Source organism: Aspergillus candidus (assembly GCF_002847045.1).
Source record: "Aspergillus candidus strain CBS 102.13 unplaced genomic scaffold BDW47scaffold_35, whole genome shotgun sequence".
Taxonomy (NCBI): Eukaryota; Fungi; Ascomycota; class Eurotiomycetes; order Eurotiales; family Aspergillaceae; genus Aspergillus; species Aspergillus candidus.
Genome location: NW_020194040.1, coordinates 195829 through 216880, shown reverse-complemented (window position 1 = coordinate 216880; position 21052 = coordinate 195829). Strand labels below are relative to the sequence as shown.

Genomic DNA, 21052 nt, shown 5'->3' with positions numbered 1-21052 from the left:
CTCTACTTGATGGACTGCCATGAAGAATCCTTTTTTCAGCTGAGTTTGGTTCTGGATAATATAAAGGATACAATGGATGTCTAACCTGGGGAGATCCAGAACGCCGTTCTCTTTGTCTATCAGCCACTCCACAGGAACACATACTAATTGTTTATCATTTCGACTACTTTTTTTCGCCAGCGGTTGATGATGGTAACCCCTGACACAGTCTAACCCGAATGGGGATATCCACATGCCGCCCCGTTTCAGGCACTGGAGGGTCTGTAACCAATGGAAGAGGCAGCTCAAACCCTGCGACCCCTGGCGCGTCTCCACTTATCCCACCGTCATGACCCATGAAGGCCTGTCCTCAGGTACTGGTTTCTCCATACTTCAGAACTAGTTCTTACCGCCGAACTAAACAAAGAGAATCATCTCCAAACAAAGGTTCATGCCCCAATTCATCATCCTGTCAGTAACCATTCCCGTGCCAAGGGTTTTTTACCTTTTTTTTACCTTCTTTTTTCTGGGGCCAATCAACCCTAAGGTCAAGAAAGTATCAAAAAAAAAAATTGATAACAAAGAAAGATATCATAAAGAATACCCAGCGGGTACAAAGGATATGCATAGATAGAAACTTAAAATAAAAGATCCGGCTTTGTTCAGGAAGAGAGAAAGAATGGAACGTGGCAAACCACTTTGCCTCTTTTTGTATTTTTTCAGCAGGTATCGCCCGAGGAAGACAACTCACTCCAGGCGGTAAAGTGGTGTATCGAGGGACAGGTGGCTTGCTGTGCAGGGCGGAAGCTCCGTAAATGGAGGTAACTACTAGGTAGGTAAGGTACGGAGTACGGACAACGGAGTAAGGTTAACCAGGGTACATCCGTCGATCAGTGAGAACAGACTCGATTGTTGTGCCCCCATGAAATTTCAGATTGTTCGTCATTTTGACACAAGTCAGATCAATCAAAGACTGTCTGGTCTCAATAATTTGAAGAATTTAGGATATGTAAAGGATAGAAAGAGCAAAGCACGAGAAACCGATGGTAGTAACCATAGGTAATATGACGATAATAATAATAATGATGATCATTTATAGCCCGAGGTGGCAGGATACTACTGCTGACGTCGGTAATAAACAACAATCCTAATACCCAACAATACCCGACCATTTTATTTTCCGGCCCTTTCTTCTCCTTTCTTTCATTGCCACCACAGGACCATTGAACGGACCACTCCAGCCAAGAGAAAATGGCTGGTAGGCTCGATTCTTTTGACACTTTTGTGCTCCTGGGGACGGGCACCAGCGCAGGGACGAGCAACCATGATTAACCACCAAAACTTGGCAACTCGGCAGCTCACTCTGTTGGTCCTCCACTAATGTTTCATCTTGAGGACCATCGACTTATGATCTGTGAGGGTTCGGAGATTACCTGGTAGGATCCATGGTTGACTCGATTCATCGAGATATCCCACAAAAAGAAAGATTTATCTTTGTTGACGGATTTCTTCTTCTGTCTTTGTCTATTTTTTTTTCTCTTCTTATTTCTGTTCTTCTTTATCGTTATTGATAGTGTCGATGTTTTATCTTATCTTTTTTCTCTAACTCATATATATGTATTATCCTTTGTCTCCAAATCGTAATCACCTACCACTGACTCTTTGACCACATAGGCAAGAGCCTAAGAGCTCTAGCCCATCCCTTTACATCCTCCAGCCATGGGGTCTAGACATATCGGAAAGGATTTTGATCGTGCCCAGCCTTAGGAGGCCTTGGCTGGGAAAATGAAAAAAAAAAAAAAAAATTTCTTTTCACCCAACTAACACTAACGCTCTTGGCTGGCCCATTGACAGTGTCATTGCGCATTTTTATTCAAAACTTAATTTATTCAATTCCACCGGCCAATGCCCAGTCCACACTGAGTGGTCTGGTCTGGCCTAATCTAGTCTAGCTGGCTTATCCCGACCCCATCTCTCATTCAAATGGAAACGGGACGCTCAGACGAGAATGGACGGTGAGGAGATCTGGGTCTGGGTCTGGTCTGGCTCTGCAGGAGAACCGCCCAGCTTGGTTGTCAGGTTTCTGACATGTTCTTGGTGCTCAGATTGTCAGGTACCTGACTAGGGACGAGCGATACCACGTTGACTTTGATGTGTCATTCTAGCCTATAGTCGGTTAATCAGGCTGGGCCTAAATCTAATGATATTGATGCCATACCCTCATCAATTCCTACCTTACATCTACCCCTCGTATCTATCAATCACACTATACGACCTCGACTAGTCCAGAAAAGACACTCTGCAACAAACCCACTCCACAATTACAGAAACAACTATAGTCTTGAGTGGACAGCGACCGTGGTACAAACACTGTGCATAAAGCACCCCGTATGCACATGTTTCAGCCACCGCGCTAACACAACCATAATATATTGTCCACCGCGTTGGGTAATCTCATTCGGCTCCAGATCGTAAATGAAGTAATTAAACTTGACTCGGAAGTTCGGATGGCGTCCTGTCCGGGTTGGGGCTCGCTAGTTGTTCGTATGTTGATGGATAATATCCTGTATCCCTGTCGGTGAGAAGAAATCGTCGCGCGGATCCGGATGGTTTCACCGGTATGATCAGAGCAATCTATCCGTAGCATTGGGCTGGGATTAGGGAAGGTAACAGGGTGACTTGATATGTTATTTCTTTTCCTGGCTATCATGGTATATGGGTAGATTAAGGTAGAAGATGTATCATAGAGGCGGGGTTATCCAATCAATGTTCCTCTCATCCTCACCACAATAGCCGCCTGAATCAACGAGACAAGAACGTCTTCCCTGCACTTATCCGTGAAATGCACTCTCCGGAGAACCCCTTACGTGGTACAAAGTACACAAAAATAAACTTTTCAAACGATCAAAAATTGGATATTCTCCGATCACCCGATCCCGATCTCGATCTCGACTCGTCAGAGCGGCTAGCTGTGTGATATCATCGGCAGGGAACCGTTGGATCATCTGTCATACCCTTGCGTTTTCCCTCGACTCATTTATTTGTTTGTTTATTGCTAGCGGTTAACCCTTGTCTTAGGTAGATATAAATACTGAGATCTGTGCGGAGGGATGGGCATGCTCGAGGGTTTTTAATATGTATATAATTATTACTCTGTGGATCATGTAAGGATGGGCGGATTCGGGCGGATTGGATCTAGATATAGATCTACGACTACGTCACTTTTCGCTGTGTATCTTTAAGTTGTCTGACTGTGTCTGTTTGATGCTGTTCCACGAAATTTCCGTGGCTAACAATTTTGTTTTGGAAAAGGAAGACAACAAGCTTTCGAATATCCGGGTGCCTGATACTACTGGAGTTCCCAGAACCCCCCCCCCCCCCCCCCCCCCCCCCCCCCCCCCCCCCCCCCCCCCCCCCCTCCGACTAATCGAGATACCTACCTAGCAACTGACCAAACTATACACCCAGATTGGACTCCTTTCCAATTGCACTTTTTTTGCGCGCAAACGAGACACGCTACCCCAACGATACATGTGTTGATTAGATGGGGAAAAACTCCGAGATGCATGTATCTACCCTGACTTAGACATCAACGGTTTTGCAGCTGCCGCTCTCACAGACCAGTAGGTAGTTCTTGGGCGGCTCGGGAGGCGTAAGGTCCTTGAAAAGCGGGTTCCGCGTCCTCAACCAGAATGACTGGTTTCCTACGAAGTCTCCCACATGCGATGGGCGAACGTCCACGAGCGAGGCGGTTGCAGTCGACGTCGAGGTCCCCGGCCCGGCTTGGCTTCGGACCTTCTGGATGAGGATGTCCCGCACGGAGACTGGCTCATCTGATCGCCTGATCACTTCCTCTGGGGGCTGCGGCCGCGAAAGATGGGTGGTCGTGAAGACACCCGTGACGCTGCGCGTGCCGGCCTCTAGGCCGACGATGGTGTCGAGGAGGCCCACGAAAAGGAATGGGTGTTGGATGATCTCTACCGAGAAGGAATGGCATGTCTGCCGTGCGAGTGTCCGGTACACGTCATCTTCTAGGAGGTTTCCGAGACGGAGTAGGTTGCGGGCGATCACGCCGTTGAATGAGGGCGTCGCTGACTCTGTTCCGGTCTTCAGGCGGAGAAGAGGACCCGGCATGTCGGCTGTCATGGTCGAGGGTGTACTGTAGTATCCTGCTGGTGTTGAACCTGCATATGCAAGGAAATTCCGGTTGAGATATTCTGATATCGACTAGTTAGCACTGGGGAAGTCTTGGTTAGGAGAGTCACGTACTCTGCAGCTGTTCTGCAAACTGCAAATGGCTGTCGTCAAACGTAGCCTCATACAGTTCCAAGAGCCCACTGATCAGGTAAGCGTAGTCATCGGCAAACCCAGGCGTGTCTCCTCGTCCGCCATCACGCCAGATGCGCCAAAGCTGGCCGGTGCTCTTTTCAAAGAGAGCTTCCTTGATAAACCCTGCAGCTTTGACCGCAGCCTCTCTATATTGCAACGCTTTCTCGCACTCAATCTTTTCAAGCAGCGTACTGCACTTTGCAAGCGCACCAATTGCCAGTCCGTTCCAAGCAACGATGATCTTGTCGTCCAGGTCGGGACGCACCCGCGTTCTCTCCCTGTACTCACGGAGCTTTTGCTTCGCGGACCGGATGATGCGAACCACTTCGTCCTCTCCAAGGCCAAACTCCCTAGCAAGCTTGCTCGGTGTCACTTTGATAGAAAGTACGTTCTGGTTCATGAACTCGTCGTGAGGGTCGTTCTCGGGAGCGATGTTGCCATCGGGCAGCACGCCCCAGTGACGCGCACATACGCCCGCATCCCGTGCACCGAGAACTTGCGTTAGCTCCTTCAATGTCCACACGTAGAAAGCGCCTTCGCGCTTCTCTGTATCGTTTGAGCTCGGGAGACTGTCCGCATCTTCGGACGAGTGGAACCCACCCGTCGGTGACTGGATCGGGGGCGTCGTCAGATAAGTGGCTAGATCATAAACCGCGCCCAGGAGTTCGGGGTTGTGGGTGATTTTAAACGCATCCACGTAAACGTCCAGGAGCTGCGCCTGGTCGTAGAGCATCTTCTCAAAGTGAGGCAAGCTCCAGTCTGGGGTAACACTATAACGCGCGAAGCCATGGCCAATATGATCCCGGATACCACCCCGAGCCATATTGATGAGTGTGTTGACCGCCATAGCGGCTGCAGTCTCGCATTCATCTTTTCCGACCACATCAGACACCGCACTCGGGTAGATTTTGAGGTTGAGCAGGAAGCTGAGGTTTGCGGGGGTAGGGAATTTCGGAGCCCCCGAGAAACCACCGTAGACGGGATCGTATCGCGACACAAAATGCTGGTAGGCTTCTTCGAGAAGCTCGATGTCCAGATCCTCATCCACCTCCCGGTCGCCTTCGAACGAATGTGTCCCCTCTTCCGCAAACTCCCGGAGCTGCTTGGTGATCTCCTTCGCACTCTCCCTACACCTTTGCTGCTGGGTCTGCCACACATCTCTCAGCTTTTCCAGTATGTCGACGAGAGTCAGCGTCTCGTGACCATGCAGCGCGGTCGAATTCGGTCCAGGCCAATAGGTGCCGCCAAACACGGGCTCCAAGTCCGGGGTCAGGAAGACGTTCAGCGGCCATCCGCCCGAGCCAGTAGTGGCCTGGACATAGTTCATATATACATCATCGATATCGGGTCTCTCCTCGCGGTCGATCTTGATCGGGACGAAAGACTCGTTTAATATCGCCGCCACCTCTTGGGACATGAACGACTCCTTCTCCATAACATGGCACCAGTGGCACGCCGAGTACCCGATGCTGAGGAAGATCAGTCGGTTCTGGCGCCGGGCTAGGTTGATAGCCTGCGCGTCCCAGAGCTGCCAGGCGACGGGGTTGTTCATGTGCGCCCGCACGTAGGGCGATCGGCTCTCGCGCAGCCGGTTAACCAGCTTGGGCTCCGCTTCTGCGGCAGCATCGTGGGACTGCGCGTGCAAACCCGCCGATGTCGACATTCTGGAAGGATTACAGATGGATTCCCACGCGGCGGGGGGTAAGTGTTGAAATGCGTTTCTTTTGGCGCGGAGGAACGATCTTGCCCGATTGTAGGCGGAAGTGCGTTGGAGGGGTCCGAAGCACTGATAAGAGTTGGCGGTAAATCGCCCCAAGGGAGCCGCGGCTCCAGTCAGAGATCGTCGAATAATTTTGGAGTGCTCACGTAGAACAATCTTATTTAAACACTCCACACGAAGACTAATTTAGAAGAGCGAGATAACTTGAGAATCAACTAAATTAGACTGGACAAGCGCCTCTGTAAGAAAGCCAGCCCATGTGCTTCGTCCTCTGCGCCCTGGCCCGCATCCGGGAGATCGTCGCCCGCAGGCAGTGCGTCATGGATGCATCAACGGTCACGTGAGGTGCGTTTACGGGGTGCACTGGCGACACAGCGTCTCGTTAACCGGTTCTTGTCATGAAGCTCGATTATGTTTTATCATGGATGATCTTTAGTTTGTCTATAAACAAGAAATATACCCTATGCATTCCACGTATCTCATTATGGCTGGCTTTCGCCATGATGTCAGTCCATTCAGTCTTCACCCATGAGCTCGGCCAGCTCCCGTTCTTCTTCTTCTGTAAGCTTAGGTCCCGAATCTTCCGGCTTCTCCTCGTCCTCTTCGGTCGGGTTTCTGGCCTTTTCCACTGCGTTTTGTAGATCATCCGGTTTCAAGGACCACTGTCGTACCGTCGCATCGATACTGACGCTGACAATCGTCCATCCAGAGAGTATTAGGCCCGTGACCTCTTCGAAGTGCCCGGAGAACGTGTGATGGAGCTTTCCAGTCTAGATATTGTGGCTGTCAGAACACAGAGAAAGTGGCAAGCCAGAACAGGGATAAGACAAGACACATACGGATCGATTCCACACTCGAATCTCTTCGTCTCTACAGGCAGTGACGACCCAACCGCCCTGTTCGCACACCACGACGTCTCGGACGTAGTCCGGGTGTGTTAGAGTCAGATTGGGCTTCCAGCTGTCCTCTCGGGCAAGACACTTCGCGGTCTTGTCTGCCGAGGCAGTCCATAAATCCCCGTCCCGATCGAAAACCAGCTTGTAAACGTTGGTGTCGTGAGCCAGAATGGCATCCGTCCCGGTAAGGTCTTTGCTGCCATTGGCGATGTCAAACTGGCGAATTTCCCGGTCACTCCCCGCACTGAAGACGGTCAATTCCGGGCTCTCGGATTCCAGAGAAATGGGATCCACCGCGAGATCTTGAATTCCTTTGACATGGCCCTTCAGGACCGACAAGCGCTGCTCGCTGGTAATGTCGAAAACCAAGATTTGCGCGTCCGCACCTCCGGAGACGAGGACGTCCTGTCCCTTCAGCTGTGTGCTGACGACCGATCTCACAAAATCGGTGTGGCCCTCATATCTTAGCTTCGGTTGTGCTGTAGCCACCTCCCAACTCCAGATAGTCTTGTCCCAGCAACCGGCAAACAGCAATCGGCCATCGGGGCTGAAACAGATACTCGTAACCGGAGCAGTTGGACCTTTGAAGACGGCGACAATATCCCCTGTCTATGATCACGGGCGACGCACAGGGCGCTATCTTAGCTACAGAACCAGCAAGATATCCAGAACGAAGGACACCATGCACCTACTTCGAGTATGATCTTCCGGACCGTTCCCCCGCTCTGGGCAACAAACACGACGCCCGCATTCACGGGGTCTGCCTGAACAGCCAGTATTTTACTCTGTAACCTAATGGGCGATCCATCTGTATTCAAGGACTTGGTATTCTTGCGAGTTTGATCCTCTAAAGCTGTCCTAGAAGAGGGGAATTAGCAAACATGACAGTATCTTGCTGGGAGGTCTGACGTACGTGGTTTGGAAGAAATCGCCACGGTGGGATGACTGAGCCATGTTCGCCTTGTAGTGGAAGGAGATGATCGCGCAACCAATAAATCCGGGACTGTCTGTCACTACAGTTCAATGACAATCAATACTCACCCTAGAAACCAAAATTGACCCAATAATGCCAGTGAACCACCCACTCGCGCCGTCGAGACGAAGATGGCAGAAAGAATCGAAGTATTTGCGCCCAGAGCTCCTCCAGCCCGCCGTAGCGCCCGACCTTTTCCCACCCTAAGGCTCCACCGCCTTTCCCGACTTTCCACCTATTTCTTCTTCTTCCTTCTTCTCACCTCGTCTTCTCTTTTCTCTTCTCTTTTCATCTCCTACGCGTTTTTTCCCCCCCTCCCCCCTCCCCTCTCCACCACCCTCACTCCTATAAAATCCTCTTACCTCCCGCTTTCCTCTCTCTCTTTCCTACTTTCTTTTTGTATTGTGCGCATTGGCGCGCAACTCCCCCCGTCAGCATGGATATGAACCATCTCATAGGGTCAGTCTTCTCTGCCCTCTGGTTTGAACCAGGGTTTGTGCGGCTCGGCTGGAGTTAACACCTGGCAGTCAGCGGTTCAACCTGATTTCCAAAAGTGATATTCGGTAAGCTTCCCACTTTCTAGCTTTTTCCTTTTAAATCTTTTCCTCTTCGCTTTTCTCCTTCCTTTCTACTCCCATCCAGTGCTCTCATCCTTGAGCTATAACTATTACCTTACCGAGCTAACTTAGTTCCCCACAGCTATGTTGGTACCTTACATGAGATCAACCCTGAAGCTTCAACGATAGCTCTGGAGACTGTTGTTTCCTTTGGGACAGAAGGCCGACGAGGCAACCCTTCGGAAGAGCTTGCTCCCTCTGCCAGCGTCTATGAATACATTGTGTTCCGTGGCAGCGATGTAAAGGACATCAGTGTAGCTGAGGATAAGGAACCGGCAAAGCCCGAACCCCCTCAGGTACCTGATGATCCTGCTATCCTGGGTGTAAGTTGAACCTGTTTTCGCTGTGTGGAATTTTTTTCTTCCTGCCCAAGTCCACCGTCTATGTCGCGGTCGGACGAATGATCACATGATGAAATATATTCGGATGTAAACTCACAGACCTGTTCTGAATTGCGCAAAACCATGTGGATATTTTCCGTTGCCTTCCTTCTGATATGATCATGGGCCATTGTTTTTTTTTATTGCACACAGCAAATGTTACTTGATTTGAATAACTTGCTAATTGTGTGAACAGAGCATGTCCCGTCCAGGACCTGGTCCTCAAGGTCCCCCCGGGCCTCCCCCTCACTCTCAACCACCCCACCAAGCTCGCCCGGCTCCTCCTGGGTACCCTCCGCAGCCTCCTTTCCAAGGCTTCTATCCGCCTTACGGACAGAGATTTGGCGCCCCTGGATTCCCGCCTGGACCAGGTTTTCCCAACATGCCTTACGGAGCCCCCCCGGGATGGTTTCCTCCCCCTGGTCAGGGATTCCCCCAAGGACCGGGCCAGTTTCCTCCACCTCAAATGCCCCTCGGACCTCCTGGCCCACACCAGACACCTCCGCCACAGCGACCAGGAGTCCCTGGCGCAGGTCCCGTAAACATGCCTAGGGCAACTTCAGAGCTCCCGGTTGGCGAAAGACCATCTAGTAAGCCTGCTAGTCGGGATGTCACTCCGGCGCCTGCGGCGGCCACACCACAAGTCACTCAGAGTGCTCAGGCGCCCCCAGTTGACTCTAAACCTCCCGTATCAGAAGCTTCACAGGCCCACGCCGGCGTCACTCACGGTGGGTTTGGTGTGCCTAGGACAGCACCCACTGGACCTAGGAATGGCCGTGTACAGCCCGCGATCCCGGTAACGGGCCCTGTCAAACCGCCGGTGCCCACTGTAGCCCAATCTTCTGCTGGTGCCCCCGGGAATAATGTATCCCAGGGCCAAGCTCAAGCGGCAATTACCGAGGCCACTCGCGCGGCAACGGCTGCTGTTGCCGCCGCCATGGCGAAGCTTCCGCAGCCTAATGCTCAGAAGTCCGCGCCTGGGGACGCTGCTGTCGACGCAATGACGAAGCAGATGGCCGAGATGAAAGCTTATGAGTCCAGCCGTGTTTCACGGGGTGGTCACCAGAACCGTGGCGGGCGTGGTCGAGGCCAGTATCAGGGCCAGACGAAGAAATTCGAGGTCCCCAAGACGGACTATGACTTTGAAACGGCCAACGCCAAGTTCAACAAACAGGACATGGTCAAAGAAGCAATTGCCTCTGGTTCCCCCATTCATGAAGCCGAGAACCCTATGCCTGAGGGTGACGACGAATCGGCCAGTGCTAGTGCGGATGGCTACCAGCTTTACAACCGGACCAGCTCTTTCTTTGATAACATCTCCAGCGAGGCTCGTGACCGTGAAGAAGGGACTGGCGCCCGACATGGCGGTCGCGAGTGGCGCGGCGAGGAAGAGAAGCGAAACATCGAAACCTTCGGCCAAGGTAGCGTCGATGGGTACCGCAGCAGCTACCGAGGCCGTGGACGAGGCAGAGGTTTCGGCCGTGGTCGGGGTGGTTACAATCGCGGCTACTCGCGTGGCCGCGGTGGAATTCGCGGAGGTCGAAATGCTTCGCAATCCACCGGCGTGCCTACCCAAACTTGATACAGCCCAACCTAAACGCTTGGCTGTTTCTTCTTGTCTTTCCATTCTTCTTTCTTTTTGATCTTTATTTCATGATCCACTTAGCGACCGTTTGACTTTTTTTTATCCTGTGTTATGGAAGTGTCGGATGACTTCCATGTGCTTTATCTGGAATATCCCCGGCGTCTGAAGGTGTATCATCCTACGGCTATTAACTCGGGCGTACCATGCACGATCTCCTAGGATCAGCAGGTTACGGTGGCCTTGGTGAATTCTTCTGGGAAGGCTTCTACTGTGGTGTCGAATTTTATGGCGTTTGTCCTTCTGCTTTACGCATAGGTTGGTTATGGCCGCCTTGCATCATGTCTGGATTATGATAACATTTGTCTGCTGCGCGTTCGGATGCATAACTTAACCCATGCCGTGGCATGGGTTTCTCTGGGTCGGATGTCCGAGTTTATTTCCTTTCCCCGATTCCCCAACCCTTGGTGGGTGATGTTGCTGGCCAGGTCAGCTAATGCCTCTGACGGAATACACTTTCTGTACCATAATACAGCAAATCATTCCCTGAATGAAAATCCACAAAAAAAGGAAGGCCAATTGGTCTACCAAACTGATACATGAACACGTAGACTGTTAGATGGACAGTCATCGAAATCAAACTTGTAAACCTGTTGCAAACAACAAGGATATTCCACTCGGCTGCAAGATATCACGACACGTTTGGCCTTCCTAAGTATCCTATATAGTGGGACAACCCCATTCTGTTGGGTGATTTGATATGTATCGGTGATACATGTATCACATCGGGACATACTCAGAAGTTGAAGATAGACATACAAGATACTAAGTAACAAGGGACACCTGGGCACGTACTCTAGTAGGAAATAATTACCCGATCAGGCAATGGTGCCACCAAGCCGACCTTCTTGAACCCCAATGCTGCCAACGTCCGTTTTCCGTTGCCTCCTGGTGCTGTTCCTCGGTAGGTGGGTCCCACCCGGCCCCTCTATCCGGTCGTAGACCGAGTATGTACGAACCCACGAATATTCATACCTAACCCCTCACCAAGAGCCTTGGATTTATCCAGACGATTGGTTGATTGGATCTTTCCCCGCCGAGGTATCCATCTATGTTCAGCAGACGTCACTCACCTCGGTCAAATGTGGGGCCATGTCCACCTCTCCATCCACGGTGTCCACCGGACAATGAGGCAACACTACCAAGACTCCAGTGCCATATATAGTCTGCTATCGATTTCATGTTGGGTGCTTCTAATCGATTGAGTCAGATTTCTGGACAGGTTGCAGCTAGACTCCCGAACAATAATAACCGGCGCCTCTCGGACAACAACACCATGGCTAAAATCCAGTCTCCAAACCAGCTTCCCTGGGATCCGAACTGTACCCAGTTTCCATCAAGGAAGGAACTTCCTAAGATTGATGGTGCCCCAGATGGAGCAGCCTGGGTTTGGGGGAAGGATGATCAGGTGAGTTGCGGCAGCTCCTTGCAGTTATCATGACTTCGGCGCATGGAGCTGGAGCCATGTCGTTTCCTGTGAGGGAAGCATCAGCTAACAAGCGAGCAGCTCGGACGGCTCAATCTGTTGACGCCTCAGCGTGTCAAGGCTGCTGCTGCGGAAATCACGACTGGAGAGATGGTTCGATTGGAGTGAGCCTCCCTTGAATCATTACAGCGGCGTGGTATAACAGTGGTACAAGAGAGCACCACTGCTCTCAAACCTACCCACATACGACCACACTTATTGAATTGGGACATCCATTCTGACAGCCATGTAGCCTCCCCCTCAATGTTCCCGAGACACCCGCTTTTGGCCGGGAGCAATTCCAACACAACATCAAGAGTCTGATTGATGACATTGCCTACGATGATACGTACACTCTGAACACTCAAAGTGGCACCCAGTGGGATGGATTCCGCCATGTACATACATATTCTCACCTCTCTATCTATCTATCATCTATCACCAGAACCAACTAACCAACCCAGTTCGCACACATCGAGACCAAAACCTTTTACAACGGAGTATACACACCCTCCCAAACCCTCCCCAGCCCACAAACCCAACACTAACCAACAACCAGACAAAAGGCACCGACATCCTCGGCCCCAACGCCAACACCCACAGCTGCAGCACCCACCACTGGGCCACCCACGGCATCGCCAGCCGCGGCATCCTCCTCGACTACCGCCACTACGCGAAAACCCACTCCATCCCCTACGACCCGTACACCCGACACGCCATCTCATTCACCGACCTCCAAGCCTGCGCCCAATCCCAAGGCCTCGACCTCCGCCCCGCCTCTCTCGGCGGCGACATCCACCCCGGCGACATCCTCATGATCCGCTCGGGCTTCGTCGAGCGCTACAACGAGCTATCGCCCGCCGAGCGGCGCTCCGGAGCGCTGCGCGCCCACGACGATCTGCACTGGGCCGGCCTGAAGCAGGAGGACGCGATCCTGGACTTCCTGCACGACGGGTACTTTGCGGGTGTGGTGGGCGATTCGCCGACGTTTGAGTGCTGGCCGCCGGTGGAGGGGCGTGGATATTTGCATGAGAGTGTTCTGGCGCTCTGGGGGATGCCGCTGGGGGAGATGTGGGATTTGGAGAGGTTGGCGGTGATGTGTAGGGAGAGGGGCAGGTGGTCGTTTTTTGTGACGAGTGCGCCGGGTCACATTGCTGGTAGGCTTTCCCCCCCCCCGCCTCTGTGTCCTTCATTCTTCCGCTCTATAGCAAAGTCACGACTAACGGTGCGCCTGATAATAGGAGGCGTTGGTTCTCATGGAAATGCGACTGCCATTCTGTAGGCTTTGATAATCCAAAGGAAAGCTAGCCTATCACCCCGGATAAGCAAGCTATATATACACCTAGTATACATTGCATATCCTCAACAATTGATGACCCATTGACAATAAACAATAGGATTGTATATGCCTGTGGAGTGCAGCTCATATATACATTGCAAATAGTTTAGACTTAACACGGGACTCCAAAGTAAAACTGGATTACCACACCATCACTTATCTACGTGTGTAGGAAATCATCTCATTGCAAGGCATAAGGCATAGGCATGGCATTGGTTAACTGATTAATCATAGACATTGTCGCGGGAAACATTGTCGTAGCTTCGTGAATCGTAATAACAAAGGAAATGGCACACACATACACATACTCACTCTCTCCCGCTCGAGCTGACAAGACACCGTATACCTGTATATGGTGCATCCAGCTGCGAAGCAGACTCTTCGTCCTCATCATCTCCTTCCGCCTCTCAAACCCAACATCCCAACCATTTCATCAAATCAAAAACCACGAAACCACCCCCAAAACCAATCAATCAATCACTTAAAAGATATCATCCGGCCACTGAAAGTTCAACCCCTCCCGACTCCCCTTATTATGCACAACAACGCCCCCATCTCCACTCCCACTCGCACTCCCACCCTGCGTCTTCTTCCCGCGCACCCTCTTCGGACCAATCTCCTTCGCAAGCCGTCGATCGACCTTCGCAGCTGTGGCAGCGAGGTCCTTAGGCAGGGGTGGTACAGGCGGGATGTAGCTGTAGGTGGTGTCGCTGCGGTTTTTGCGTTTGTTGGGTGTCGGGCTGGGACTTGGTGTTGCCACATCGTTGGGGTTGGGGTTGCCGTCGTCTGACTTGGGGGTTGTCGATTCCCCGGGCTGGTGATACTGGTACTGGTTTTCTTTATCTCCGTCGTCGCCGATGTCTGGGAAGAAGCGCGGGAGAGCCTCGGAGCTAGCGCTCGCAGAGCGGAGGTTCGAGCGGCCCTTTTTCATGCGGAGCGAGGGCACCCCTGCTGCTGCTGCTGCTCTGTTGCGCGAGTTGGATGCCTTCCGCCGGGAGGAGGGGGATCGTCTGGCGGAGGGTTGGAGGGGTGGTCTGCCTCTATCTTCCTTGGGGGTTTGTTGGATATTGGGCTTGGTCTGGTCTTTCGGCCACTTGCGTTCGACGGACCCCGGGCTGTCGCCTATGACCATTTTCGGTAGTTTGGCTTTGCGCGTGCTGTCGGGCGCTGGGGTGCTGGTGGGCTCCTCGGTAACTCTTATGGACGCGGATGGGCCTTCTCTCGCTTGGGCGGAGGCTGGGTCCGGGGACTTGCGTTTGCGAGAAGGAGGGCTGTCTGTCGTTAAGGAGGTCTGCATGCGAATGTTGTGGGAGGCAGACGTCGGGGTGAAAGGCGCAGCTTGACTCTTGGATTTAACAGGCGAATGAGGACCGCCTTTTAGCTCCTCTAGCTGTCGCTGGACATTCTCCGACACAGCAGCCAAACGAGCAAGCTCGGCCGACGGTGCCGATGGCGACGAAGCCGCAGCATGCAAGAGTCGCTCTGAAGGAAGCGAAGGCAGCGCCCCCGGTACGAACTTCCGTTGATAAGGCCTGTCCTGACAGAGGATAGTCTCGAAGACTTCGTCCTCCCCGATCAGATCCTGCAACTCGCGACGCGCTCTGCTGAGCTTCACTTCTAGATCGCTAACGCGTTTGAGTAACTTGGCTTGCTTTTGGAGTTCCTTGCGCGACTTCTGGTGTCGCACTTCGGGGTTCTCTGAGTCGTCGGAGCGACGACGCTGTGAGCCGAAGATGGACGTCGCGTTGATGGTGGGGATCCCCAGGGAGGACTTGGCCTTGCGAAGTTCCTTGATAGAGCTTCGAATCGAAGTATTCGATTCGTGTCCGTCGCCCGAGTTCTGCCTCGAGTGGTAGCCAGTAGTCGGTTTGTAGTCCGTCCTCTCCCTCGTTGATTTCGATTTCCACATCTGTTCGTCCGGCCCTCCCGGTTTCATATCCTGAAAATAACTCCCCTTATTCGTCCCCTGGTACCCAGACTTCTTCAACTCCGCGTAAGCCTTCTCCGCCTGCGCCACAGGGTCGTCAGTAGCGTTATTCGCCTCCGGCGAGCTACCCTTCCACATCTCAGTAACGTTACCCCAAGCACCAAACGGATTAAACGCCGACGCAATCGCTTTCCCGAAGCGGAAGATCCCGGACGAACGTTGGCCGGTCGCATTCGCCCCATCGCCAGCAGCAGGTCTACCATCGCGCAAGTAGATACTCGGAGGCCTCTCACTCACGCTGTCATTCATGTGTGCTTCCACGAACCTGGACCGTCGACCCCTCGCCGGGACCGCATGGCGGTTTCGCGCGGACGCCCGCGGGGAGCCTGTCGTGCGCCCGTGATGGAAGGGCCAGAGGTAGCTGGTGTTTTCCTTGCGTGCCAATAATGATGAGGGATCCTCTGGGCCACGCGGCCAGTCGTTGGAGCGACGGCGTTTGGAGGACGGTGAGCCAGCCGGCCCCGGAGGGTAATCGAACTCGTCGGCGTCGTCGAATTGGCCTGTGACGCCTGACAGGTCGGATCTGTCGCTCGCGGTGCTGCTTGCGCGGGAGTGTTTGCGGGAGCGGGGTGGCGAGCAGGCACTGGTTGATTGGAGGAGGGTTTGCTGCAGCTGGTGGGCTGCTTCAAAGGGCGTTGGAGACTTGTTGTTGTCGACGTTCGCTTGAGCGGGTGTCATCTGCAGGTCAGGGTGCACGGGTGAGTTGGTTTGAACGGGAGGGAGGGCGCAAGGGAGATGAGACAGAAGAAGAAAGGAATAAAGAGATTGACACGAACCTCCGCATCCTGTGTCATCTCAACGATGACGAGATTGGGTAGCCTATCCTCCCTTCTTTTGTCAATGCCAGTCTACAATCAGATATCTAGGAGTGACAAAGAGAGAGAGAGAGAGTAAAGACGGAGAGAGTGAGAGAAGACAGCATTAAGATAGCATTAGGGTTCTTGACAAGTGGATTAAACACCTGAACACTGGGCGGGGGTGTTTGTTTTTGTCTCAGGTGGAGAAGACCAGTCAATGATCGACAGATGGGACGAGTTATTTTGACCGCCAGTTGTTGTTGTTGTTGATTGTTATTGTCATTGTTATTGTTATTGTTGTGGTTTTGCCGCGTGCGGTAACTGACCAGTCAAGTATGTGCCAAGCTCATCTTAGTCATGTCTGCAACTTCTTCCTTTATGAATCAACTGGGTATCAGTTCCAACGGTTCGTCATTCTTGACAGTCCTTGATATGAAGGCTCTAATATTCCATCCTCTCCAACTGAACCATCTTCCAGACCCAGGAATGGGATATCTGGCGTTTGGACCGACCTGCGCCTAGCCTTATAATAAGAATGCAAGGTGTTTGAAGACGAACTGATCGAGGGGCCCGAGGCGAGGGATTGAGGGTCTTGGACCACATTCTGCTCCCCATCGTGCAGCAGTGACTGCCGGCCCACCTCTGATGGCCCCACCACGGAATGATCCAGAGGGGGGCTCATCTTACGGGGAACCACTTACGTACCAGAGTTTACGAGCTGGAATGTGCAGAAAATCCGGCTATCTCGAATGTGATCTCAGTGGACAATGCTGTCGTGGATTTGGTATGTGGCAAGCTATTCCCATTGTGTAATATAAGGGAAAACGTGGTGCCAGCAGGGTCTGCAGAGCACGAAGAATGCAGGGAAACTCAAGATACTAGGCATGATGTATCCATAGATTCATCCAGCTCCAAACCGCTGGATTGCGACGTAGAAAAGAAGACAAGAGATGAAGTTCATCTGCCCGGGGCAGGATAAATTAACCAAAATAGAATCAGTGTCTGTAACACAACACAGTAATCAAAGTCTCGTCTGGAGTATGAAACGAACAGTCCGGGGGAATATCTAGGAAACACATAAAATGAACCATATACAACAAGAAAAGAAAGAAATGAGAAATACAGTATAAAGGGAATCAAAGGAGAGACAGGGAAGAGAAGAATGATGAAGATGGATGCATGGGGCCTGATTCACCAACGAATCTATTCAACCTCCACAAAAACCAAACAAAAGAGATCTTCCACCACAACAAAAATAGTTCCAATGGACAATGTGCCCAGACGCCGTCCTTTATGAAAGAGCGCGGAGAAGAAAATGATTTTTTTTTTTTCTTTCTGTTTCGTCTTGTTTTCTTTCTCTCTTTTTCTTTGTTCTTTTAACAAAGATCGACGGGCTACGGCATGGCAGGGGTTGGCTTCGAGGCCATCCGCCCGTTCGCTCGCTTATATTCCATTTCATCCCGAGGACTGGGGTAGGATGCCTCCCGGGTGCTGTCTTCCGAGGCTTTCCGTTGTCCCACGGGGTACGATTCGGTGTCGGGCCGCATCCCATTATACAATGGACGATCGTCGTGACCGAACGTCTCCGCGTGCGTCCGCTTGGCCAACGTGGGCGCGGTGTCCCACAGGGTCTTCTTCGTCGGAGTCATCTCAGCGGATTGGCTCTGCGTAAACCCGCTGGGAGGCTGAAATTCAGGGAGTGACCTCTCAAGGGCCCTCAAAGGCGGAAGCGAGTGCAAAGGAGGAGCTAGAGGACGAGGCGCAGGCGGGGCCGTGGGCCGATAAGTACTCGGATCAGAAGACCGCGCTTCATTTGCGGGTACCGTCTCCAGCGGTTTGGGAAACGCTAGGTGAATAGGAGGCAGTCTAAATTGCTCACGGTCGTCTCCCGTGTTTTGGCGGGACTCCGAGGAGGGAGCAGGTCTCATCGAATCATACTCGGTACCCGTCGACGGAGTCCGGTGATGAGCCGATGGCGGGTGGGGAGAATAGGTGGCGGACGGGGTCGTAACGGGAGCGGATTGGGGTGGCTGGGGAGCCATATACTGAGATTGCGTCGAGCCGAAGGCAAGGTGTGACGGGTGCGATGCAGCCGCTTGGGGTGGAGGCGGAGCGGCCGCAACAGGGGCGACGGCGGTGGCGGCCGGGCCCGGTACGCCGGGTGCCGGGGCCGGGGCCGGGGGCATGGGTCGTTGATAAGGCTGGGCAGCCGGATAACCATACTCCGCGGTCGACTGCCGCCGTTGCGCATCGGCGCTATAGGGGTACGACAGGTCGGTCGTACTAATGCTGGCCGAGCGGTCGCGATCCGCAGCGTTCCGGGCGTAGGCATCCGACGAGGGGAATCGGTCCGACGATCGATAGGTGTCTTGCTCCTCGTAGTTATAGTCGTCCGATCGTTTATCGCCACGGCGTCTCATCCGGACGTCACGGCGAATCCGGACCCGACAGCCTTGCTCCGCGATGACGCGGCTCAGAGAGGTGCTCATGGTGAGCCCGGGGAATTTCTTTGCGCTGTAAACGCTGAACTGGTGAGAGAGAACGGCGAGCCGGAAGTCGAGCGCGGACTGGGGAGGGGCCGGCTTGGACGGAATAGTGCTGGGGTTGGGGGCGGGTACTTGGCCCGCGGGGGCGCCCTCGCTCATATCCTTGCTATCTTTGGTCTCCTCATACAAATGGAAATTCAGGTGGTAGTGACCTTCGTGCCGGACCGATAGGTCGGGGAAGATGAAATACCCAGCCTGGTGCGGACGGTCCAGATAAGCCACTCCCGCTACGGGCACCCCCGTCAATACCGGACAGGACTGCGGAGGAGGGGCGACCCTTGGGTGTGCCACCGGGCGTGCGCTCTCCAATGTAGCAAAAAGGAAGAAATTGGCATTGTAGGCGAACGTGATATCGGTCTTGTTGTGCTCGTCGTGGGGGTCCGACTCGAAGATACGCAGTTCGACAACCGGGGGCGGGTCGACAGGACGACGGTCCGCAGACGCTGTTAGGACGAGCGACAGTCAGCTTCGTCAGGGTCTCTTTCTCTGGGGTAGTTTAGAAGTCGTTGCGCACATTTAGCACCGGCACCGCAAGCCCTTGCACGGTGCGGTTCTTGCACCACAACCAGTCGGTAGGTAAGCAACTTGCCGCCGCGGGTGATCCGGCTGACACAGTGCTCCCCGATGGGACCCGGAGGCGGCATAGGACCTCTGGTTGCCATCTTGATTGCTACCCCGTGCGATCGAATGATATCCTGTTTGATGCCATCAGTATACTCTGGAGGATCATCAAGCATCACGCATCGACCGAACAAAATTTCCGGAATACAACATACCTGACAACCTCAAACGCCACGCTCAAGCTCCAGGGCTGATTTCCAGCGTATGTTCTCACACACGTCAACTAATACGTATACAGCGTTTAGTCCGATCTCTGGTGGTTCCGTTCTTTAAGAATCCTGTGTGAATTCCAAGCTGCGACCCGACTCGTAGGTATAGCGGGACAAAGGATGGGCGCAGGTGATCAAGGCATCTACCGGCACGAGAGGAACCTCTATGGTGCGAGAATGGAGAGACGAAAAGGAGAGGGGGAGGGGGGGGAAAGAATATCACTGAGGCTGCTGTTGATTTAACGAACAGCGATCAATCCCAGCGATTGACCTATATAGAAAATGGAAGGGAAAGGGTGAACGAGGATCGTGAAGATTAAGGATAGAGTGTGGAAGAAGTCGGTAAGTCGGGGTGGGAGTAGGAGAGATGAAGGTGAACTAGCGAAGAAGAGGAGGGGGGGAGCGCAGATAGACCTCCCACCTGTCAGCTGTAACCACGGTCCCGTTGCCGCCATCATGATCTAACTATACCATGGACACTAAACCCCAGCGGTGGTAAGATTCACTAGCTTGGTACTTACGAGATATCCTGATGGGTTCAGTTTTTCTACGGGGACGGCCCACTTTCTCGATCTTGACCACTGGTAATATTTTATCTACACATTTTTCCTCCAAATGTTCTAGTTATTCAAGTACAATTAAGAAGAAACAAAAAATAAGAAATATAAAGAAAAGAAAAGAAAAGAAAAATACTGATTATCCAGACTGCAAAGAATGGGATGAATTCCTCAGGTCGGTCTGGACGAGTAAATTGAGTGGGTGGTACTTTTTTTTATTTTTTTATTTTATGATTATTATATCTTTATTATTATTTATTCTTCTTACTAGTATGCAAGTTTGTTACCAACAAGGCAGGACCCAGCTGCAACCACGGAGCCGGAATGGTGGGTACTGGGCCAGCACGGATAAAACTGAAAGGTAAAAGGGGAGAGAAAGGAGGAGGGGGCCATGTAAGCTGTGTATCTCCGTATGGACATTTCACGAGGGCTGTAAATAATGACAATCAGCGCTGCCTTGGCGGACATGATCGGACAGAATCAAGAAAAAGAAAAAGAAGGAGAATAATGAAGAAAGAAAAAAAAAAAAAAAAGAAAGAGAAGGAGAAAGAGAAAGAGAGAGAAAAAAGAGCATACTCCGTCGTAGGAGTAATAATAAAAGCAAAAATAAAAATGAAATACAACCCTCGATCTGTGGTTTCACCCCAAAGTACGGACTACGGAGCATATGGTCATCACTGCCAGTGGACCCTCCGTACCGTCCCAAGTGACAAAACATCACTTACTCCGCCCCGACAATGATTCCAAAGCTAAGAGGAATATTGGGAAAAGTCACGCCGGCGCCAGTGCGGAATGGAACTGCATGACTGGACGGAGGAATCGTCGGGGCGGGACGAACTAGGACGCTTGAAGATTAGCGGTAGTCCAATTCCTTCCAATGCTGTAACTTTGTAACCCCCACCGATTACCCGGTCCCAACTTTCCTGAACCCCCCCCTCCCTCTCTGTCCCAGGGTGGATCTTCTCTTCTAGGCGACCTTGTGGAAGACCAATTGT

The 21052-nt window shown here is 52.4% G+C and overlaps 6 protein-coding genes across 6 annotated transcripts; 2 read left to right on the top strand and 4 right to left on the bottom strand.

Moving 5' to 3' along the window:
* Positions 1-3390: 3390 nt before the first annotated feature.
* Positions 3391-6228, bottom strand: BDW47DRAFT_50091 (thioredoxin domain-containing protein). Its single transcript, XM_024819178.1, has 2 exons — positions 4249-6228; positions 3391-4196 (listed from the first exon to the last, which is right to left on the bottom strand). Exons 1-2 carry the CDS (start codon positions 5969-5971, stop codon positions 3562-3564), a joined length of 2358 nt encoding a protein of 785 aa, XP_024670482.1. The 5' UTR covers positions 5972-6228; the 3' UTR covers positions 3391-3561.
* A 236-nt stretch (positions 6229-6464) lies between these two features.
* Positions 6465-8077, bottom strand: BDW47DRAFT_108669 (WD40 repeat domain-containing protein). Its single transcript, XM_024813287.1, has 4 exons — positions 7838-8077; positions 7617-7782; positions 6868-7533; positions 6465-6798 (listed from the first exon to the last, which is right to left on the bottom strand). The coding sequence occupies exons 1-4, from the start codon at positions 7876-7878 to the stop codon at positions 6544-6546; spliced, it is 1128 nt and encodes a 375-aa protein (XP_024670481.1). The 5' UTR covers positions 7879-8077; the 3' UTR covers positions 6465-6543.
* Positions 8078-8210: 133 nt separating this feature from the next.
* On the top strand, positions 8211-11068 carry BDW47DRAFT_108664 (putative G2/M phase checkpoint control protein Sum2). Its single transcript, XM_024813286.1, has 4 exons — positions 8211-8356; positions 8425-8460; positions 8597-8837; positions 9091-11068. Exons 1-4 carry the CDS (start codon positions 8334-8336, stop codon positions 10474-10476), a joined length of 1686 nt encoding a protein of 561 aa, XP_024670480.1. The 5' UTR covers positions 8211-8333; the 3' UTR covers positions 10477-11068.
* A 438-nt stretch (positions 11069-11506) lies between these two features.
* On the top strand, positions 11507-13531 carry BDW47DRAFT_108659 (uncharacterized protein). The gene is made up of 6 exons (XM_024813284.1): positions 11507-11944; positions 12044-12126; positions 12255-12399; positions 12466-12501; positions 12561-13158; positions 13243-13531. The coding sequence occupies exons 1-6, from the start codon at positions 11717-11719 to the stop codon at positions 13281-13283; spliced, it is 1131 nt and encodes a 376-aa protein (XP_024670479.1). The 5' UTR covers positions 11507-11716; the 3' UTR covers positions 13284-13531.
* A 290-nt stretch (positions 13532-13821) lies between these two features.
* BDW47DRAFT_118753 (putative nuclear RNA binding protein) lies at positions 13822-16005 on the bottom strand (the record flags this gene model as incomplete). The annotated part of the gene is made up of 2 exons (XM_024815254.1): positions 13822-15559; positions 15593-16005. 2 exons carry the CDS (start codon positions 16003-16005, stop codon positions 13822-13824), a joined length of 2151 nt encoding a protein of 716 aa, XP_024670478.1.
* Positions 16006-17310: 1305 nt separating this feature from the next.
* veA (sexual development activator VeA) lies at positions 17311-19576 on the bottom strand. Its single transcript, XM_024819176.1, has 3 exons — positions 19447-19576; positions 19185-19365; positions 17311-19113 (listed from the first exon to the last, which is right to left on the bottom strand). The coding sequence occupies exons 2-3, from the start codon at positions 19330-19332 to the stop codon at positions 17519-17521; spliced, it is 1743 nt and encodes a 580-aa protein (XP_024670477.1). The 5' UTR covers positions 19333-19365; positions 19447-19576; the 3' UTR covers positions 17311-17518.
* Between the last annotated feature and the right edge of the window lie 1476 nt (positions 19577-21052).